This window comes from Chrysemys picta, chromosome 14, assembly GCF_011386835.1.
Source record: "Chrysemys picta bellii isolate R12L10 chromosome 14, ASM1138683v2, whole genome shotgun sequence".
NCBI lineage: Eukaryota > Metazoa > Chordata > Testudines > Emydidae > Chrysemys > Chrysemys picta.
The window spans coordinates 3,163,222-3,186,301 of record NC_088804.1 but is presented as its reverse complement, the minus strand read 5'-3'; the positions used below and the strand labels follow the sequence as shown (position 1 = coordinate 3,186,301).

Genomic DNA, 23,080 nt, shown 5'->3' with positions numbered 1-23,080 from the left:
AGCACAGGAGCCAGCAAACAGAGCTGTAAACAGGGGAGTTTCAGTGGGAGTTTGCGGGGAAGACTAAGAGAGCTAGGCAGAGGAATAGACAGGCTAGTAAAGGGAGTGTGTTCTGGTGCCCTTTGGGGGTTTGTTTTGCTGTGGGTGGTGGTGGTTTGGTTTGGTTTGTGTTTCCCGGACTAACAGGTTCCCTAACAGGGAAGGCTATGACCGATACAGAGGCAGCTGTGGAAGACACAATGAGGATGACTGGATGTGGAAGCTGCGACATGTACTTGATCCTGGAGGAGGTACCTGAAAAGAGTTTAATCTGCATGAAGTGTCGCCTGATAGAGCTGATGGAAGAAAAGATCCGAGGATTGGAGATGCAGGTGGAAACTCTGGTTGAGTTTAGAAGGGGTTCGAGCAGATGATGGAGCAAAGACATGAGGAGGCTGAAGGGAAAAGCTCAGACTTGCAGATGGAAGCAGGACCAAAAAACTCTGAGGAGAGACTGCTGGGTGAGGAAAGTGGACAGTGGAAGCATGTGACTTAGAGAACCAGGCAGAGGAAAAGACGGGCTAGTGAAGGAGAAATAGAGCTCAGGAACAGGTTTGTGGAGTTGGAAAATGAAGAAGGGGCACAGCAGGTGGTTGCTGAAGGAGAGAGGACAAGGAAGAAGAGAAGATCAGCTAGTCCTATAGGAAGAGGGGAAGAATCAATGGAGATAACAACACCAAATATGAGCCCTAGGAGGATACGGGATGGGTTGCGGAGGATTGCAAGGGGAGAATAGGAATTGAGAGGACTTGCAGCCAGAGGAACAGGGGATAGATCGGAGAATCGCACCATCACCAGGAAAAGGGAGGTCTACGTGATTGGGGACTCCTTACTGAGAGGAATAGACAGGCCTTGTAACTAGAGCTGATCCAGAGAACAGAAGCGTGCTAAGATACAGGATGTGGACCTGAGGCTGAAAAGGATCCTAACGGGAGCGGGAAAGAATCCGCTGATTGTCCTTCATGTGGGAACAAATGATACGGCTAGATTCTCGCTGGAACGTATCAAGGGAGACTATGCCAGGCTAAGGAAGACGCTTAAGGAAATCAAGGCTCAGGTGATCTTCAGTGGGATTCTGCCTGTTCCTAGAGAAGGGCAACAAAGGTGTGACAAGATTATGGCGATCAACAAATGGCTCAGGCAGTGGTGCTATAAGGAGGGCTTTGGGATGTATGGCCATTGGGAAGCATTCATGGATAGAGGACTGTTCTCTCGGGATGGACTTCCCCTGAGTAAGGAGGGAAATAGATTTCTAGGATGGAGGCTGGCACAAACTGATTAAGAGAGCTTTAAACTAGGAATTTGGGGGAGATGGTTGGGAGATGTCAGGTAATTTCCACGCCGGAATTTAACATTGAGAGGGATGAAAACAAAGTAAGAAAGGATACAGCCGTGGGTATGAGAATGGACATAAGGAGGAAGTTTAGTGTAGATACCAGTCTAATAGGTGATACTGGTGGTAGAATGTCTGTGCCTAATCGGGTAAAGGATGTCAGTGAAGCCAAACGGCAAAAATTAAGATGTTTGTACACTAATGCGAGGAGCCTAGGTAACAAAACGGAGGAACTAGAGCTACTGGTGCAGGAAGTGAAACCAGATATTATAGGAATAACAGAAACATGGTGGAATAGTAGTCATGACTGGAGTACAGGTATTGAAGGCTATGTGCTGTTTAGGGAAAGACAGAAATAAAGGCAAAGGTGGTGGAGTAGCATTGTATATCAATGACTGTAGACTGTAAAGAAATAAGAAGGGATGGAATGGATAAGACAGGACTGTCTGGGCAAAATCACATTGGAAAGAAAGCTACTAGAGCCTCCCCTGAGATAGTGGCTTGGGGTGTGCTACAGGACCGCCGGGATCCGATTTGGATATGGATGGAGACCTCTTTAATGTTTTTAATGAAGTAAACACTAATGGGAATTGTGTATTCATGGGAGACTTTAACTTCCCAGATATAGACTGGAGGATAAGTGCTAGTAATAATAATAGGGCTCAGATTTTCCTGGATGCGATAGCTGATGGATTCCTTCACCAAGTAGTTGAAAAACCAACAAGAGGGGATGCCATTTTAGATTTGGTTTTGGTGAGTAGTGAGGACCTCATAGAAGAAATGGTTGTATGGGACAACCTTGGTTTGAGTGATCATGAGCTAATTCAGTTCAAACTAGATGGAAGAATAAACAAAAATAGATCTGGGACTAGGGCTTTTGATTTCAAAAGGGCTAACTTTAAAGAATTAAGGAAATGTTGTGGTCAAAGACACCCCACGGAGTGATTTTAGTTCAAAGACTCAAGCCTGAGGCCAGTTTATTGGCATACATACCAGTGCACTGGGGTGCAGTCCGAAGACTGACACCCCGAGGACCGCTCGCAGGCGGGTTTTTATTTCATTAAACCGCAAGCAAAGTACAAACAATACATCATGAGTTAAGAAATTGGGGTTTGGGTCAGCCCCCTCCCCTCCTCCACCCGGTATCCTCCTCATTATTTCCCAAGAGTTGGGTGTTTATTTGGGTAGAGGGGCACTTGGTGGTTTTCCCTAGGGGTGGTACTTGGCACCAGTTTGGGTACATTTCTCGGCAAGGCACATGTTATTTTCCGGGGGGTTTCGGTTAAGGGGGGTTACCATGGGACGCCTAAAGACGATCTATGATTGGATAATATTGCAGATAGCTGGAATCGGAAAGTTTGCAGATAGCTACAACTGCAAGAGTGATCAGCTCTTTGCAAAAGCAATTTCTTGATGTATTTCATAAACTTGTGGTTATTATATTGCTAAAGCAGTTTGCATTGTTTCTTCCCCCTCCCTCCTCTGGCCATTACCCTTGATGGAGTTTGGCAGAAAACTGTGTTGTTCAGTCTTGCTCAGGCTTAGGCCTGTACTGCTCTGTGTAAGGGCAATCAGCATAACAGATCTCCCACAGAAATTAGTTAGGGAAGTGGATTGGACTGAAGAACTTGTGGATCTAAAGGCGGAGGAGGCCTGGAATTACTTCAAGTCAAAGTTGCAGAAACTAGCAGAAGCCTGCATCCCAAGAAAGGGGAAAAAATTCATAGGTGGGAGTGGTAGACCAAGCTGGATGAGCAAGCATCTCAGAGAGGTGATTAAGAAAAAGCAGAAAGCCTACAAGGAGTGGAAGATGGGAGGGATTAGCAAGGAAAGCTACCTTATTGAGGTCAGAACATGTAGGGACAAAGTGAGAAAGGCCAAAAGCCATGTAGAGTTGGACCTTGCAAAGGAAATTAAAACCAATAGTAAAAGGTTCTATAGCCATATAAATAAGAAGAAAACAAAGAAGAAGTGGGACCACTAACCTCTGAGGATGGAGTGGAGGTTAAGGATAATCTAGGCGTGGCCCAATATCTAAACAAATACTTTGCCTCAGTCTTTAATGAGGCGCTTAGGGATAATGGTAGGATGACAAATGGGAATGAGGATATGGAGGTAGATATTACCACATCCGAGGTAGAAGCCAAACTCGAACAGCTTAATGGGACTAAATCGGGGGGCCCAGATAATCTTAATCCAAGAATATTAAAGGAACTGGCACATGAAGTTGCAAGCCCATTAGCAAGAATTTTTAATGAATAAGTAAACTCAGGGGTTGTACCATACGACTGGAAAATTGCTAACATAGTTCCTATTTTTAAGAAAGGGGAAAAAAGTGATCCGAGTTACTACAGGCCTGTTAGTTTGACATCTGTAGTATGCAAGGTCTTGGAAAAAAATTTTGAAGGAGAAAGTAGTTAAGGACATTGAGGTCAATGGTAATTTGGACAAAATACAACATGGTTTTACAAAAGGTAGATCGTGCCAAACCAACCTGATCTCCTTCTTTGAGAAGGTAACCGATTTTTTAGACAAAGGAAACACAGTGGATCTAATTTACCTCTATTTCAGTAAGGCATTTGATACGATTCCACACGGGGAATTATTAGCTAAATTGGAAAAGATGGGGATCAATATGAAAATTGAAAGGTGGATAAGGAACTGGTTAAAGGGAGACTACAAAGGGTCATACTGAAAGATGAACTGTCAAGCTGGAAGGAGGTTACTAGTGGAGTTCCTCAGGGATCGGTTTTGGGACCAATCTTATTTAATCTTTTTATTACTGACCTCGGCACAAAAAGTGGGAATGTGCTAATAAAGTTTGCGGATGACACGAAGCTGGAAGGTATTGCTAATACAGAGAAGGACCGGGAAATCATACAGGAAGATCTGGATGACCTTGTAACTGGAGTAATAGTAATAGGATGAAATTTAATAGTGAAAAGCGCAAGGTCATGCATTTAGGGATTAATAACAAGAATTTTGGTTATAAATTGGGGACACATCAGTTGGAAGTAACAGAGGAGGAGAAGGACCTCGGAGTATTGGTTGATCACAGGGTGACTATGAGCCGCCAATGTGATATGGCCATTAAAAAAGCTAATGTGGTCTTGGGATGCATCAGGCGAGATATTTCCAGTAAAGATAAGGAGGTGTTAGTACCATTATACAAGGCACTGGTGAGACCTCATCTGGAATATTGTGTGCAGTTTTGGTCTCCCACATTTAAGAAGGCTGAATTCAAACTGGAACAGGTGCAGAGAAGGGCTACTAGGATGATCCGAGGAATGGAAAACCTGTCTTATGAAAGGAGACTCAAAGAGCTTGGCTTGTTTAGCCTAACCAAAAGAAGGCTGAGGGGGCGATATGATTGCTCATTATAAATATATCAGAGGGATAAATATCAGGGAGGGAGAGGAATTATTTAAGCTCAGTACCAATGTGAATACAAGAACAAATGGATATAAACTGGACATTAGGAAGTTTAGACTTGAAATTAGACGAAGGTTTCTAACCATCAGAGGAGTGAAGTTCTGGGACAGCCTTCCAAGGGGAGTAGTGGGGGCAAAAGACACATCTGGCTTCAAGACTAAGCTTGATAAGCTTATGGAGGGGATGGTATGATGAGATTGGTCTTTGACTACTAGTGGTAAATATGCCCAATGGCCTATGATGGATGTTAGATGGGGTGGGATCTGAGTTACTACAGAGAATTCTCTCCTGGGTGATGGCTGGTGAGTCTTGCCCACATGCTTGGGGTTTAGCTGATCGCCATGTTTGGGGTCAGGAAGGAATTTTCCTCCAGGGCAGATTGGCAGAGGTCCTGGAGGTTTTTCGCCTTCCTCTGCAGCATGGGGCACAGGTCACTTGCTGGAGGATTCTCTGCACCTTGAGGTCTTTAAACCATGATTTGAGGACTTCAATAACTCAGACATAGATTAGGAGTTTGTTACAGGAGTGCGTGGGTGAGATTCTGTGGCCTGCGTTGTGCAGGAGGTCAGACTAGATGATCATAATGGTCCCTTCTGACCTTAAAGTCTATGAGTAGCCATTAAATGAGATGCTGAAGGAACAATTATCGAAATAGGAGGTGAACCAGAAGAGATCAAAGAGTGAAGCGAGCCAAGAGGGGAAATAAAATGGAGGAGGGAGTGACTATTTAAGGAAGCAGACAGATTATAAAGAATTAATTTAAAGGAGTGACCCTTTGATTTAGCTAGAAGGTCATTTTTGACCCTGAAGGGGGTTGCTCCAGCAACATGAAGGGGCAGCAGCCACACTGAAAGGAACGGGAGTCTAGGAAGCAGGAGTAAACAGCACGCTCCAGTATTCTGGAGACAAAGGAAGTTAGGATGGTAAGTGATTGAGTTAAAGTGCAATATGAGCAAACATACATCAAGTCAAATGAATGACCTAGTCCACTTAGGAAAGATGGCTGCCCACTTTAACCACCCCTTTCACCAGATATTGTAGTTACATAGCCATGTACTGAGGGGAAGCAGGTGCAACTATGGGTCCCACAAGACAGGAAGTATTTGATGCCAACTCTGTCAACTCCATCCTAGGTACACGTTTAAAGTGTTATTTCTTGCTAGAAGGCAAAAACACTCCCGGCTCTTGCAAAGACATACCATAACCAGTTTGGGGGAGGAAAAATGTGACTGCAAAACATTCCCACCTGCTCCCCAGCTTCCTGTAGCTCATGTAAGGCCCCTCTACACAACCAGAGCAGCCTACAGGGGCTGGAGAGGGTAGCAGAATCGGCCCTTAAATTTCATACTCCACCACTGAGCTCATTCATTCAGACTGTGAAGATTATTCTTCTCTGAATCTGCACCTCTCCCCCTATATTAGTGCTATCTGCAAAATTAATGATCTTATAAATCAATGTTTCTTTGGCTGAGGTTTATGGATTACCACAGGCCTTGCTATGCTAAGAACAGGAAATACCACAATCATTGCCGATACTAGAGCACGGTAGATGTTGCTGTGCTTCTGTATGAATCATTAACAACATATTAAAAGAACAGACCATGCTCGAGCCCACTCTGCAGCACTGGCAGCTGCCAGAACCTCACTGCGTAGAGTTCCCTGGTTTCCCTGGCTGCAGGTCCAGTCCCTCAAATGATCCTCATCTATTTCAATGGGGGCTGAGGCACTCAGCACATTGAAGGATCAGACTATCTGTTACTTTCCCCAGTGAATTAAGCCCACCAAAGTTTAGGTTGCTCCAGAATTGGAAACTTGCCTATCTGACACCCAAGGAGTCTTGAGATGGCACAATGACTCCGTTTGATAAGGTCTGAGCAGTAGCCTGTGTTATTACCCTGACGACTAAGGATTTAAGTTCCTCCATCTCCTAACCCCTGCAGAACTACAGCTGGGACACTGTGCACTTCCAACGGAACAGGCCTTGCAACTATTAGAAATCTAAGAGTTTATGAGCTACCCCAGTTCTCGCTGGCCAGACTATTTCCTGTACAATCCTCCCTCAAGCAGTTCTCCAGAATGAGCAATCCTACTGAAAGCACTAGTACCCTTTTTGCAGCTCTCTGCATGAGGCCAGGTAATGGTCTCAGAAGGGAGTTATCACATTGCAGAAGTCTATGCAAACAGATTATTCTGAAATCAAAAATACTGATTGGCCTGATCTTTAAGGAAGCCCCAGCTATTGCTGGTTTATTGAGGACCAGTAACTTCCTGGTTTAGTTATGAGCAGAAAATGAAGGAGACTGGGGTCCTTGCTTGCAGGAACTTTTCCCCTCTCACAGAGCATTACATTTCACCATATGAATGCTGCACACAGTCGGGAGACAATGGAGTCTAAATGGTTAGAGCAGGGGATAAGGAATCATGGGTTCTAGTCTTGGCTCTGACACTGGTTCCTTAAGATGTGACCTTGGACAAATCTCTGCTCTTCTCAGTATCTCCAGCTGTAAAATGAGGATTCATACTCTACCTCACAGGGGTGCTGAGGATCAAAACTGTCCTAAGATGAAAGATGCTACAGAAATGCCAATTATTAATGAATACTCATTATAGACCAGCTTACCTAATAGTTAAGTTCACAGGCTCGGGGGCTCCGTTCACACTGAATTTAAACTCCTCTGTGAACTCCCCCAGGATGGTGGAACTGAAGGAGATCTGGATGGCTTGAAGTCCACCTGGCAGAATGATGCCCTCTTTGGGGTCAAGGGTAAAACAGGCGCCCAGTGCAGTAGATGGAGGAATCAAGTTAAAGAGGGCATCAATGGCTCCTTTGTTACATAGGATTGCCTGCAGCAGTAAAAGGGAAGGAATGGAAATATACAAGGAACCTTTACTTCTCACAGATTGAATTGATTTGTTTTCTAATTAAATGATTAACATCTGAAAAGGGAAAAGTGACAAGACGCTGCCTGTCGGAAGCCAAGGGAAATACACTGGGCTAAATTCCGCACTCAATTAAATCTGCAATAGTTCCAAATAAATCCAGAGAGTTGCTCTGAATTTACACTAGTGCAACTGAGAGCAGAATATCCTCCACTGTAACTGACTGTGCAGTACAAGATAGATACTGAACACAGATATCTGGGCTTTCAGAAAAGTCCCCAAGAGCAGCAAAGAACAGTCACATTGTTTCTGACGAAACATCATACAATCATATTGCTCCCGATGGTGCCAATCCTGCAACATGCTGAATGCATTCCACTCCCCCTATAGCCAGTAAGCTGAGGGAACCTGGCACCTTGCAGGCTTGGGTGGACTGGGTTATCACACTGATAATGCCCACTGTTCTTGTTTAGAACTGGGAGCATAAACCAGATTGCAAATAGAAAAAATATGACCTTGTCATGATTAGATAGCTAGATAGACACATTTTTCAGACATCCTTTTCTGGGGACTAGTCTTGTATTTATTAAATGGTTGTTTATCCCTTCTTTGAAAAGCACTTTGGGGTCCTCAGGTGAAAGCTTCTATAGTACAGAAATGCAAAATATTATGAGTTCATTTTTATTAACCTACTTATCTTATTTTGCTGGACACCTTTCTTTTTATGTGACGAGGGCATCTGCTGTTTATTGTATAAAGCTAAGTAGTGCTCAGAAACCCGGTATTGCTAATTTCAGAAGTATCCAAAAGTATTGGTTCAATACAGACCTTTTTTATTTTCCTTTATCTTGTTGGATCAGCTCTGTCTTAGCTAAACTATAAAGGCCAGTGAACAAGGAGGGCAAATACCAGCACGACCTGTTCCAAACAATTTTAATCTCATAAATATTCACAAGCACAATCTAAGACTTTCCCAATTGTTTGTGACACATTGTAAGTTTGGGGCTGGATTCTGTAAATTGCTGGGCACCCACAAATCCCATTGTCTTGAATAAGAGATGCAGGCCTCAGCTTCTCTCCAGATCATACCCTTTATACTGGTCAAAAAGTCCCCACTACTGTCAAACACATTGTTTCACTGATACATTTTGCCTTAGGCAAAATTATAAATTTCTTCAGTGCTGCAGGGTGACTTCCTGCCATTTCCACAGACACATTTCATCTGTTTTACAATCTCTCGCTCCCTTTTGTCCTTGTAGAATCTAGCAAAGAAACTGAGGGAGAAGCATGAAAATGTGACTTGTTTTTTAAAATTCTGGTACTGCTGCAAAGAATAGTTGCACACCCTCCTCTTCCTCATTGAGGAAAGAATAAAAATAATCACACACACTCTCATGTATTTTACTGCTTAGTTACACCAGGTCCTAATATAAGCTACCCCTAAGTTGAAGTTTACTCACTGTGTAGCTGCCAAGAACAACACTGACTAAGGGCAACATCTAGTTGTTTAAATTTGTCTCAGGTAAGGAAAATAATAATTGATAGAGAGAGAAGCAATAAGGCATCAGCATTAAAAATGCACAGAGTACAAAATATTTCTGTGAAGGAACACCTTAAGCATGTCCTTCCCCGCCACAGCAGGGCTTTCAAAAATGTCCAACATGATGCATTGCCTCATTTAATACCTCTTTAGGTTGCTGTGTTTTTCATTTTTGCTCATATTTGATGCCATTGCTAATATTTGCTTCACTTGCAGAAACTCTTAACTCTTTCAGATTGATTCCTAAAGTCTTCAATGCAAAGAGAGCAAGGGGTGGGAAGAGATTGATGGGCAATGAACAGCATTCAGAGTCATTTGCAAGTGGTAATTTGCAGTCAATAGATCAAGTGGCATTTCCCTTAACCTCAGGAAGCTGAAGGATGTACTGAATTGAGGGTTGTTTGAATGGACTTCCACAAAACTGAGTTCACATGCAGCAAGCTTGTTCCAGCTACTAGCCATGTCTATTGTACAAAACCTGTCAGCATAGTCCTCTAGCATAGACACCATGTAAGCTGACAGGAGGAGTTCTTCTGCCTACATAGTACCATCACCTCCCCTAACAACATCAGCAATGCTGACAGAAGAACTCTTCTATCAGCACAGCTGCATCTACACTGGGGAGTTTGCCGGCAGAACTACGTCATCTATAGGCATGGATTTTTACACCCTGACCTACATGGCTAGGCCAACAAAACTTTGTAGTGTAGACCTGGACACTGTGTCTTCTTAACAGCCATAGCACAAAGGTGCATTGCATTTAAGGTCTGAACCAGTCTACTGAAGTTACCAGAGTCTTTTTGCAGAGGATTAGCTATGTCCTTATGCTATTTTAGTGCATAAAGTGCTGCTCAAGCCATAAAACACATCAGACGTAGAAACCCTGCACTAAGGATACAGCGAGGAGAAATGTGCCCCTAGAAGTAAGCAGTGGGAACATACACACCATTCAAAGGTAGATGAAGCCCAGGGTTTGCTCATTCTGAGCTTGCGCTCAGGACACCCAGCCACTCTCAAATCAAAATGACCCAGTTACCAAAAGCTCTGGGGTTCAGAAGTCTCCATACTCTATAGGATTAGCTCACCTTTGGCTGTATAGGAAGCAGTCAGACTCTGTAGTTCACATGCCATGGGCCTATCAGCACTGCTGTATCTGCTTACCTCATAACTGTGTGTTGACCCAACAAAGACCTTTCCAATATCTAGCTGGTCAAAGCTGAAGAGCAGCTTGGGGCCCATCCCTTCCCCTTTGATACGCAGGGGGAGCCGGGTCTCACGGCCTGTGAAGAAGATCCAGTTTTCAATAAACAAAACATAGGAATTGCCAGACTGGGTCAGTCCCATCTAAGCCCAGTGTGACCCTGGCTTGCTAGCGTGTATTTAGGTTAATTCACTTGTGTAGCTCAAAGTAATGGTTAGATGTATAAGTGTGTATTCAGATGTTTTAAACTTCATGAAAACTAGTGGAATGCTACTGGTATTGTTTTTGCTTATCTGTTCCTGTCCTAATGTAATAGCAAACATTCACATGGTAAACACCCTTGTAACTAAATTACCCATCAAAGAAATCTTGTGAAAAGCTAATGAAGGACTTGCTATTATAAATTAACAAAAATGCTAATTTCACAGCAAGTGGTCATTATATATATATATATATATATATATATATATATATATATATATATATATATATATAGTCAGAGGTCAAAGGTCTAAGTGCTTTCCTCACTCACCATCATCAAAGGAAAAGGCCATGTTAATAGAAACACTCTCAGCTTGCTTTCTGTGTGAAGAGACTATAAATACAATTCAAAGAAAGATCCTGTGTCTCTGGACTGTTTGGATTCTAACAGGACAGAATAACTGAACGAGAAGACAGAGATTCCCAGAATTATTCTAGGTAGCCCTGAAAGACTTTTGGGAAACTGGCAGTTTATTACATCATTGCCACCACTTGGAGTTACAAACTGTCATTTATCTATTGTTATATTTTACCTGCTTTAATCTCTCAATAACTGCAATTCTTTTTTCTTAGCTAATAAATCTTTAATTAGTTTACTATAGAATTGGCTGCCAGCATTGTCAGAATCCTACTTGGACTCCATGCATGCTAGTGAATTGCCCTATAGCCATTTGAATTTGATGGGAATAATATGTGGGCACAGGCCCCGTTACAGAATTGTGGGGGCCTGTGCACTATGGAAATTAGGTCCCCCATCTTCCCTAAACTAGACAACCAAGCACCCCAGGCCCATACAGGCCCAGAATGCCCCTCTCTCTTCAACCCACACAGAGCCCCTGAAAGCCCCTCACACACCCCGAATGCCCCTCTTGCTCCATGCACAGCCCCCTGAATGCCCTTCCTGCCCCCACTTCCCCCTGAATGCCCCTCCCACCACCCACAGCCCCCTGAATGTCCCTCTTGCTCCACACACAGCCCCCTGAAACTCCCTCCCATCTCCCACAGCCCTCTGAATCCCCCTCCCACCCCACATATACACCATCAACCCTCTACCAGCCCCACCTATCCTGACCACCCTCACACACATCCCAGCAGTGCTGACATACATCCTGCTCACCACAGCTCCCAACACCTTAATGTCACTGGCCACAGCCTCCAACATCCCCCACTCACCCCCAACACCCTGACCCCCCACCTCCATTCCTCCAACATTCCCCACTCCCACACATCCTCCACAACTCCCCCCACCATCCCCCATTCACTCCCAACCCCTCACCCCATAGCCCACCTACAGCTCACCCTTACCCCCACCCCCACCATCTCTGGGACCTTCCTAAGCACTCAAAAGCGCCCGCTGCCCCCAGCTCAATGCTCAGCTCCCATCCCAGGCTAGGGCGGATCCTCCCAGTCCTGGCCAGCCAGCTCCGTTCACTCCTGCTGCCTGAGCCGCACTCACATGCTCTTGCACCACTCAGGTTTGGCACAGCCACTCCTCCCTCCGTCCTGACAGGGGCAGGGTGGGGAGGGGGCTGGCCCAAACCTGAGTGAGTGGTGTTGCGCTCTGATGCAAGGGTATTTTGCTGGTTGTTGGGGGGGGGGGTCCCCTGAGATGGAAGCCCTGTGCAAGTGCATAGAGGACACATTGGTTAATCCAGGTCGGTGTGGGCATAAGATTTATAGTGACCTTAAATGGTCACTTCCTTGCTTTTAAGTCCTTGGGTTTTATAAATGACAAGGCAAGGCAAGGAGACTGTGGTCATTTAACAAATTTAACCTGGTTTTTAAATAAAAAAATATTGTTTATGGAAAAACAGTATTTTGTGGTTTCTTTATAACTTTCATTTTAGCTATTCTTTACAGTGCAAATAAATGGGATGGACATAGCACCAGAGTATTAAATTAAAGGAGTGACTGGCACTAGACTCAGGAATCCAATGGAGCTTTTCCATACTGAGTCCATATGATCTAATTTAGGGCTCAGTCCTACAAGGGGTGCTCAAATAGGGCTTTACAATGGAAGCTGGATGCAATCTTACCTATGAAAAGGCTACTTCCTTTCCTAATACCTCCTGACTTACCTCACAGGGTACAGAACCCGGATATGTGCTGTGTTGAGCTAATGGAAAAGTGGAAGAAATCTCTGTACATACTCAGTCAAATCTGAACGTGAATTTTAATTGGACTGTTCGCAGCTCTTCCATGTTTGTTTTCGACAAACACTCAGAGCTTAAGTTTTACTAGCATGTATACCTAGAAAAGCTTATTCTGAGCTCAAATATTTGCCAAAAGCAAATTTCAAATGGCCTCTCTCCTTAACTGTCAAATTTGCAAGCTATGCTGTATTGGCTAGTTACGCAATCACTTGATCCAGAGACAGAAAGACACAGTAATGAGCCAAGGCCTCTGTGCAAGTGGACCTATGCAGAGCCCCACTCACGGAGGTGCAGGGATTTGCCTGCATAATTCTAATGCAAGATCAGGGCCTAATAAAGTAAGAACTGCAAAGATTCCTAATGAGCTGCTTGCAAGCACTCTGTGCATTATTCACTGAGGAAATTTGTGAATGGTACTCAATACACAAGAGAAATTTGTGAACTAGAATAAGATGCAAAATTCAATGAATAATTGATTAAAGATTATTATTTGCATTATAGTTACCCCTGGAGACCTCAGCCAAGATCAGAGCCCCTCTCCCTGCCCTGAAGATCTTATCATCTACATAGTTAGACAAAGGAAGGTTTGTTATTGCCATTTTTCAGATGGACTGCTGGGGCACAGAAAGAGTAAGTGACTTGCCTGAGCTCTCACAGGGAAGCTGTGGAAGAACAAAGATCTCCCAAGTCCCAATCCAGAGCCTTAACCACAAGACCATCCCTCCTCTTAATCACTGCAATTATTTGCTGAGTTCTAGTTCTGCTATTACTGTCAGTCTAACTGGGTGGATTTCCCCCGCCTGTAAATAGCTTGCATCATGCAGCGGCTTTTCTCCTTTCTCTCTGCAATCTGCTCATTTATTAAGGCTCTTCCCTGACTGCCGGATTTTGTTCCAGATGTCAGCAAGGAAAAAGCCTGTGGAATCCCTTTGCAGCACACCGGGGGACTCCGGTAGAAAGCTAATACTCCACTGGTGGGAGACCTAGATGCCCAGGCTAAGGAGCAGAATGTCAAACGTGGGATTCCTTGGCAAGGGCTTTTCAAACAAATCTTTCCTTCAGTAGGGCTGAGGAGTGAAGACCAACCCTTGCAGCTGGTGGATGGGAAGACAGAAGCCCTCTTTAATTACTGGAGGTGATGTTTGCCAAGTAAACCCCATGCAATTACTATGTAAGTAAAAAGTACTTGCATGACATTTGTATCCTTTAGTTTAAAGCCTTATGGAAGTCAACAAATGACTGTGCACAGACCACAGATTATACTATCCAGCAGCTCAGCGGGAGTTTGGCTGTCAACAGATCAATTCAGGGGCTTGATGTTCCCTCCATCTCAGAAACCCCCAGACAGGGAAATACTCCACTAGGAAACCCACAATGTTCCACTGACCCCTCCACAGCCTTCAGCTCAGGATAGGAGTGCCTTACAGCAAGCTGGGCAGGACAGGCAACAAGCCCAAGAGAAACTGCCCAGTTCCGGGAATGTTTCATGCTGGTTTCAGACAGCAGAGTTTAATGGCTGTCTCCACAAGGGGTAACAGGCAGGGACAGTGAATCAGTCACTCCTAGCAGAAGATGCTTCCATGCCAGTGTCCGCTGAGATGTGCATACAGTCAAAGGGAGCAGGACACAGGTGGCTCTCAGCTGCAAATGCTGGGTAGCCTCCACTGCACGGGGCCTGGAAACCATTGCACTCGGTCCCTAGAGGGCTGCATGCATCGAGACCAGGGGTGGGCAAACTTTTTGGCCTGAGGGAAATTGTTGGTGGGGAAATTGCATGCAGGGCCATGAATGTAGGGCTGGGGCAGGGGGTGCAGTGTGCAGGAAGGGGCTCAGGGCAAGGGGCTGGGGTGCAGGGGGGTGCAGGGTCTATAAGGAGGCTCAGGGCAGGGGATTGGGGTGCAGGGAGGTGCGGGGTGTGGCAGGGGGCTCAGGGCAAGGAGTTGGGGTGCAGGAGGGGTTTGGGGTGCAGGGTGGCTCAGGGCAGGGGGTTGGGGGTGCGGCAGGGGGCTCAGGAAGTTGGGGTTTGGGGTACAGGAGAGGTTCGGCATGCAGGGGGGCTCAGGGCACAGAGTTGGGGTGTGGGGGAGTGGCAGGGGGCTCAGGGAAGGGGGTTGGGGTGTGGGAGGGGGCTCAGGGCAGGGGTTGGGGTGTGGCAGGGGGCTCAGGGAGTTAGGGTTCAGGAGGGGTTCGGGGAGGGGTGCAGGCTCCGGCCCGGCGCTGCTTACCTGGAGCGGCTCCGGGGTGGCAGCAGTGCACAGTGGGGCTAAGACAGGCTCCCTGCCTGCCTTGGCCCCATGCCGCACCACTCCCAGAAGCGGCCAGCACCATGTCCCTGCGGCCCCTGGAGGAGGGGGGGCAGAGGGCTCCACGCGCTGCCTTTGCTTGCGGGTACCTCCCCCAAAGCTCCCATTGGCCACGGTTTCCCGTTCCTGGCCAATGGGAGCTGTGGGGGGCGGTGCCAGGGGCCGCAGGGATGTGGTACCGGCTGCTTCCCGGAGCAGTGCGGGGCCTGTAGCATCTCAGGGGTGGCAATCCCGCAGGCCGGGTCCAAAGCCCTGACGGGCCAGATCTGGCTCGCAGGCCGTAGTTTGTCCACCTCTGATCTAGACTCACTTTTTCTCCGCTCCACCCACATGCAGGGAGAGAAGCATTAGGATTTCAGGACTTGGTCCTGCTAGTACTGACACACGTGCCAGTCCATTCCGTAAGGCTCGGCAAGACTGCCTAGGGAGAGGGGCTGCTGCTTGGCTGCATGGCAACAGACTTTAGGACGGGGCCCTGCCATGTATGCAGTCATGCCATATGAGCCATAGTCAAGCAATGATTGGGAGCCACAGGCCAAGTTTGTAACTGTCTGAAAATCTGAGTGAAAGCTACTATATTATGTGGTCCATATAACACAATGACAGACCTTATTTTGACCTAGATGATCTCAGTGTATTTAGTGACTTCAGACATTGCATCCTGAAGCCTTGCCTCTGGGGTAGTTTAGCACCACCAGAAAAGCCTCACACCAGGGCTAGTGTTGGCAATCCCACGACATGAAAACCAAACACATAGGTATGTTATGCTTATTGTGCCATTGGGAATGCTGTACCTGAGATGTCACAGTAGATGGTTCTGTGATAGACTTTGGCTTCTCGAGGCTTAAAGATCACATTAATTTCAGCTGTGGAATTTGGCCAAACATCTCCTTCCTAAAACAAAAAAGAAGGATAGAGTAGTTTCAACTACAGATACACACGTTAAAAAAAACAAAACTGAAGGCATGGATTTACTATTAAACATACTGTAAATATAACTGCCTTATTAATAGCACTTCATGGTATAGGTTTCTACCAATAAATAACAAGGATAGCATGAATATTATATCCTGATGCTACTGCCTGGCTAAGCATACTAGAGAAATTTAGAAGACTGACCTTGTAAACCATAGAGAGGCAAAGTGGGTGAGGTAATACTTTTTATTGGACCAACTTCTATTGGTGAGAGACAAGCTTTCGAGCTTACACAAAGTTCATCTTCAGGTCTGGGAAACTTAATCAGAGTGTCACCGCTAAAGACAAGGTGGAACAGATTGTTTAGCATAAGTAGTTAATACATGTTTCAAGGAACCATGCAAGGTGAAGTGGCCTGTTAACACCCCTCCCGTCATAAGGAGGAAAGGAAGTGTGGGGGGGAGCAGTTGGTGGGGATTGTTAGTGGGTTATAGATTGTTGCTATAGACATGAAGGCAGTGTCTCTATTCAGTCCATGATTTTTAGTGTCTAGCAAAGTTATGAATAAAAGAGCTCTATGGAGCTTGAAAGCTTGTCTCTCTCACCAACACAACTTTGTCCAATAAAAGATATTAACTCTCTCACCTTGTCTCTAATATCCTGGGACCGAGACGGGTACAACAATACTGCATACTACCTGTAAACCATAGACAGCAGCTCGTTTCATTATAGAGCCATTGGGCCCAATTTTGATCTCACCCTGATTCAACAACTTCCAAGGAGTTACTATGGATTTACACAAGTTTAACGAAATGTAAAATCTATACCGATGGCTCCAAACAAAACAAAACCCAGCCCAAGTTGTCTGAGGCTTTAATCTAGCAGGGGGAGGTAAACTGAGGCACAAATGATCGTTTTCCCTGGCTTAGTTAATACAAGTCTGTAATAATTATTCAGTGCTCTTTGTTCTACTATTCCCCCAGTTAAATATAACTAATTCTAGCACTTCACAGAGCAGGTGTATGGACACATGCAGTATGCAGCAAATTTTGTTTGCCACACTATGAGGCTTAATGTACATCTGAACAGCTCTCTGACTTTGTACATTTCTCTTTAAAAGGACTAGGTCAGCGCTGTCTCAGTGGCTAAGCAGTAAGATCGGATTCTCCATCCTGGTTGTCGTGATCCTCAGAGCAGAAAGCTGCAGAGCCCACCGATTCAGTCCCTTAAAGGCAAAGAACGCTTAGTTCGTGGCAAGCTGGAGTGTAAAACTCCCTCACACCAGTGTCTGTGTGCATCCTGCTGATGTGCCCAAACAGTTCCCTCGTGCTTTGATCTACGCTGCTTCAAAATGGGGGTAGATCATTGCGCACAGGGACCTGTTCCTGCCCAGTAGCTCACATAGACACTCAGAGCACAACGAGCAGTACAGAGTAGATTTACACACCAGCTTGCTGCAGACCAAATGTTCATGTAAATTAGCCCTAATACCAACCCATCAGCTGAATAAAAGCAAAATCACTGATGTACTTGGACGAGAAAATCACTTAACCTCTGGCCAGAAGGACAATGATCATGATGGAGGTATTAGAAAAGGATGGGGGTATAAAGCAGAGGAAAACAGGATGCCCGCAGGCTTGCAACTGGAACACGGATGTTGCCACTGGAAAGAGGAAAGCAAATGGCAACTGAGAAGTGAGAATGGTCCTATTTCAAAACTGTCACCCTGGGCAATCCATGGTATTCTCTTCATTAGCGTTTGTAGGACCTACCATACAAGACAGCAAACTGGTGATGGTGCGTTAGGGTACTGTCAGTGTGGGTCTATGTGTGCCAAGGAGTATGGAGAGTTATGTCAGGGCCTGGGGCTGTCAGGGTTCAGCAGACTTTGGGTTTCACATAGCCAGGCACGACACAGTTGCAGATGTCAAACAAGGTTTCCTCTAGATGGCTGGAAGGGTTAACTTGCAGCAAATACCTCTGGCTCACCGGGAGTCAGCACCATAACAACCCAGTGAGTCCAAAGCAAGCTAAATGTTGTGTCTCTTAACGTTTGTGCTGTTCAGCCCAGGTGCAAAAGTCCTCTCAGGCCAGGGTCCAGGCAGTGTGCTTTCCTCCATGAACCCATGGCCTCTGCCATAGCCCAAACACTACTCCTTTGTGAGTCCCAGCTCTCAGCCTCACCTTTCAGTCATGGCAGCTTGCTTCAGGGCAGGTATTTTTCGGCCGTTTCAGGGGAAGGAAGGTGGGGATATGTTCAACCCAACACAGCAGGGTTTAAAAACATCAGAAAAGGAGCTGTGTCAAGGAAACTCAGTTCCTTAGAGCTACACAGCAGTAAATGCAAAAATCCCGATGGAATGCTTCCTAGAGCGCCTCAGAAACCTGATCAGTCCAGAACCCATTGTCCAGCTAGGCTCACTCTTACATTGATTCCAATGGGGTTAGTTACACTTCGGTGAAATCCAAATCAGGCTTGGAACTTTTAGGGCTCAATCCTGCTTCCATTCAAAGCAATGGAAAATCTCCTGTAACTACAATGGTGCAGGCTCAGGCTCTTGGACTGACTGCACAACAAAGTGCCGTTTTATTGTCGATTTCGTGTGGATTGCGAGCCAGTCGAGCCCTAAAACCCACTCTCCTCAAGCTGGCTTGCTCATTACTCAAAGGCTGACAGGTGTAATGGAAGCAAGTGCAATGAAACTCATAAGCAAAACCAAACGTATACAGAAGAGAGAGAGAATTAAAAAGTACCGGTGCCCTTGCTAACAACAGTGTGGTTTTCTAGCTGAGTGGGTTTGGCTGACTTTGGGATTTGATGAAATCCAAGGCCAGCATGTCTGTGACACAGTTATGACTGACACTGCACTCTTACCCCGCCATTTCCAAGCTCAGTAATGGGACTGATAGGGAGACAGACTCGACAGGACACAGGTTCGGGAGGCTGGGTCTAGAGCCAGGGATAGACGTGGTAAACAGGCCAGAGTCAGCAGACGCTCTCAGGCCACGCCAATTTAGTCTCGTTATTAGTGCCCCCCAAAACAAGTTGCAGTCTTTTCCCGTTGTGAACAGGTCTGGATTTCAAGTGACTGGCCTGTGGATTGTGAGCTGTTATTTACCACCTACATTAACGCGATCAAGGTAAGGAGAGGTAAGCTATGGTGCCATGTGAGATTCATTCTCTGGGTGCTTCAATCCTTAGCACAACTTAGATGCTAACACTGCTGGCTCTGAATAAAGACACTGCAGTTTGTTGAAAGCCGGAACTAGGAAAAAGGGCTACATTAAAAAACAGCTGCTTCCATCAGAGGTTTTCAGAGCACTTCACAAACTCTAACAAATGTTGCTTCACAAGCCTTTTGTGAGGGAAACATGGGTTTCTTCCTGTTTTCCACTATGGGAAACAGACACAGAGCCCAAGACCAAACAGCATGTCAGTGTCAGAGCTGGGAATCTCTCTGTCTATTCTATGGTACTTCTCTGGCCCCATTACCAAAGTATCTGAGCACCTCACAATCTTTCCTGGATTTATCCTCACAACCCCCCTTTGCTGGGGCTCTTGAGGCACAGAAAAACTAAGGACCAGATTTGTAAAGATACATAGGCATCTACATCTAGGATGACCAGACAGCAAGTGTGAAAAATCGGGACGGGGGGTGGGGGTAATAGGAGCTTATATAAGAAAAAGACCCCAAAATCAGGACTGTCCCTGTAAAATCGGGATATCTGGTCACCCTGTCTACATCCCATTCAGGAAGTTAGACACCTAAATGTTATGAGCTGCGCTAAACCTTGATATGGGTTGAGGTTGATATGTTAATTGAAGGGTGAATTCACACCTACCTGTAAGCATAAGCCACCCCCAAAGACAACAGAGCTGTATGAACTCGCCCTGAGCATTGTTTTGGGTAGGGGTGTGTGGGATGTGTGTGTGTGTGTGTGTGTGAAGAGAGATTACACAAAAACGGAGGACAAGAACACAGAGAGACAGAGAGGCGAAAAAGCAAATGTGAGCAGTGACCCTGGAGAAATCAAGAGAGAACGTTTGGGTCTCATATTTGCTAAAGGACTCGAGGGCTGTAAGCTAACAAACTGCTCCTTTTATTCAGTGGCTTCTGAGTTCAGAGGCACATAACTTTGTACATTCCTTGTAAATAAGCAACACTGCATCAAATAGCATACCAGACTCCATCAATTTATGCTCCCAGCTGGAATATTCCCAGGGCCCCAAACTTTGACTAGCAATTGGATCGAAAAAGGACAATTCCTTTAAAATATGATTGTGACTTCCCCAGGGTCACACAGGGAGTCAATGGAACCCAGGGGCCCTGGCTTGTAGCCCCATTAAACCAGATTCTCTCCTTGCTCTAGAAACAGATGGGAAACGGTTACTCCAGAATTTGACATTCCTTAGCGTACTCCAGAATTTGACAGTACTGCAGTCAGCAATTTTGTATGTTAAGCCACTGCCAGCTGAAAACCACACATCACGTAGCTAGGAAAATCTTAGGCCTAAGAGGCAAGGCCAAATAACTGCATGTTTGCAGTTTTGTTATCAGAATGGGAGGTTGGGAGAAGAAGTGAAAGTTCCATGAAAATACTGTAGAAGGATTGCTTTAGGTGCCTCTAATATGTAAGTTTTATTTTTGTTAGGATTAGAAATGCTTTGCTGATAAGGAGACGAATTATTATTGGCAGTTGCTAGGGAAATTGTTAGCCTATTAGAGGCTATTATGAGTCATGTGCTTTGTTTGGAGAAAAATTATAAAACGTTTAGTTAGAAAGTGCTTTGAAGTAGTCCAAGGAAGCTTTCCTCTGGGCAAGGATCTGACACCTATGTTCCCCAGCAGTCAGACGGAAGCCTGGCCGCTGATCCCTCAGAACCATTTCAGACTTTGCTTGTGCCAATCATTTATTAGATGGATGAGCTGTGCCCCCATTGATTTATTCCTCACTCCGCCTGGAGAAAAACGGTTAAGTTACCACTGCTTTGGGTTCTGAAAACCCTGGGTACCACCACCAACTATCTGAAGGTGGGGGGATAGGGTGAGTTCCAGAGGCTGAGTGGACAGACAGACTGGACCTGGCTAGGAGGAAAGATGAAGGAGGACGGTGGAGCGACATGGCCCCGTTTGCTGGGAGTCTCCCGGTATTGCATTCATTTCCTGCTGTGATTCTTGTTTTGGCCTGCAATGATGGAAAAGCAGACACAGGAGAGAAATATGTAGGAAAGGGAGGGGGTGGACATGGAAGAAAGTGAACATATCACCTGACACTCCCCAAGAAAATATTTGCTTAAGAGTGAAAGTTGAAAGTGTATTGAAGGGAGTCCAGCTAACACTCTCAAACAGTCCAGTGCTTCCTTTACAGAAATGCCACACCTAGTAAAACCCCAAACTTTCAAATGCCTGGAGACAACCAGCTGGCTCCCCAGTGCCATATAATTCGTCACTCACTATCACCCCACCAAAATGTAACTTCAAGGCTGCTGCTCTCCACTATGCCGGGCTTTGTCCTATTTCCCTGCTCTGTTCACATCCCCTTGACGATCCCTGACATCCTTGGCACACCTCTACCCCAATAGAACGCTGTCCTTGGGAGCCAAAAAAATCTTACTGCGTTATATCGAACTTGCTTTGATCCGCCGGAGTGTGCAGCCCCGCCCCCCCCCCGGAGTGCTGCTTCACCGTGTTATATCTGAATTTGTGTTATATCGGGTCGCGTTATATCGGGGTAGAGGTGTAGTTTGTACCATTAACAGCTGTTCCTGCCTTCCAAATGCCTTATGTACAAATTGGAATGGGTCCCAGCAATGCAAGACTCCACTCCTTTCCTTCCATATCCAACTCCCCTCTGCGGCCTTCCCAATGGCCAATTTGTAATCCAGATGATCAATGCCTGTCTTCTTAGCTTTATCTACAAGATTTCTATGTGACATTTTATCAAACACTTTACAGAAATCCAGACAAATGATGACTGCTTTTCCTTTACCCATTTCATCGGCCTTTCACAAAAGTCAATCAGATTTAGCTGACAAGATTTAGCCTTCCACAAACCAACGCTGATGTCTGCCTGGCAACTCATTTCCAGCTGAACCACCCTACCATGTTATCCGTAATGATTGATTTAACTATATTACTTGGAACAGAGGTCAAATCAACTAATCTGCAGTTACCAGCATCACACCTGCTGCTCTTTTTTTAAAGATAGCTTTACATCCGCCTCCCTAAATGCTCTTTGTTCTCTGCCTTTGCTCTATGACAACTTCAATATCTGCGAGCTTGATTCTGAAAGTCCCACCCCTTCACTCCTGTAAATGTAATTCCCTTGGGTGAATCCCATCTGCTTGTGGTGACTCTGGAATCCATCTGTGTCACGGTACAGTGATGGGGTAGTTCCTCTGGATTTCTAATGCCTGCTGCCCTAATTCTGTTCTCCACAGTTTTTCTTCTGCTGTAAATAGACTTGCAAAGCATAGGCCACATGGATTGAATTGGAGTTGCACCAGGGATGGACCTGGCCCTATGCATTTAGTGCCTCTTTTATTTCCTTTGTCCACTTCCTCCATTATGGCATCTGTACCAATCTCCAATAGTCACACAGCATTTTGTAAGAGTCTGTACTGAACTCCATACAGCTGGGCAAAAATACCACTGGGTCGTCCCAAAGGCAGACAATTGGAGGGAATATTCTGATTCATAGTGGAGCACCACAGACAGTTTTAGGCAGGGAATTTGAGTCCAGTGTACTGGATAGTAAAGAACGTTACATGGCTTCTCATTCAGTCCAGCTAGCTCAAGGGAACATTTCCAGGAAGCTTTCAGAGTGCATGCTCCAAAAAAGGAGATGCACCTGCCATGTGTCTGGCTAGGAAGGTATTACATTTCCTTTTGGATGCAGGCCTTGCCACTGTTATCCATGCTTGTGTTAGTTCAGGATTAGACCATTGGAATGTGCTGTACCTGGGGCTGCACCAGAAAGCTATTTGGAGACTGACACTGCTGTAGAAATGCGTAAACGTGT

General features: G+C 45.5%; 1 protein-coding gene across 1 annotated transcript in view; it reads right to left on the bottom strand.

Annotated features, from left to right (window-relative positions):
- HYDIN (HYDIN axonemal central pair apparatus protein) overlaps positions 1-23,080 on the bottom strand; it is a 446,593-nt gene that overhangs the window by 257,896 nt on the left and 165,617 nt on the right. Inside the window, exons 10-12 of the mRNA XM_065567801.1 lie at positions 15,937-16,036; positions 10,386-10,504; positions 7,425-7,648 (exon numbers count right to left, since the gene is read on the bottom strand). Coding sequence (XP_065423873.1) covers positions 7,425-7,648; positions 10,386-10,504; positions 15,937-16,036 — 443 coding nt within the window. The remainder of the gene's footprint in view (positions 1-7,424; positions 7,649-10,385; positions 10,505-15,936; positions 16,037-23,080) is intronic.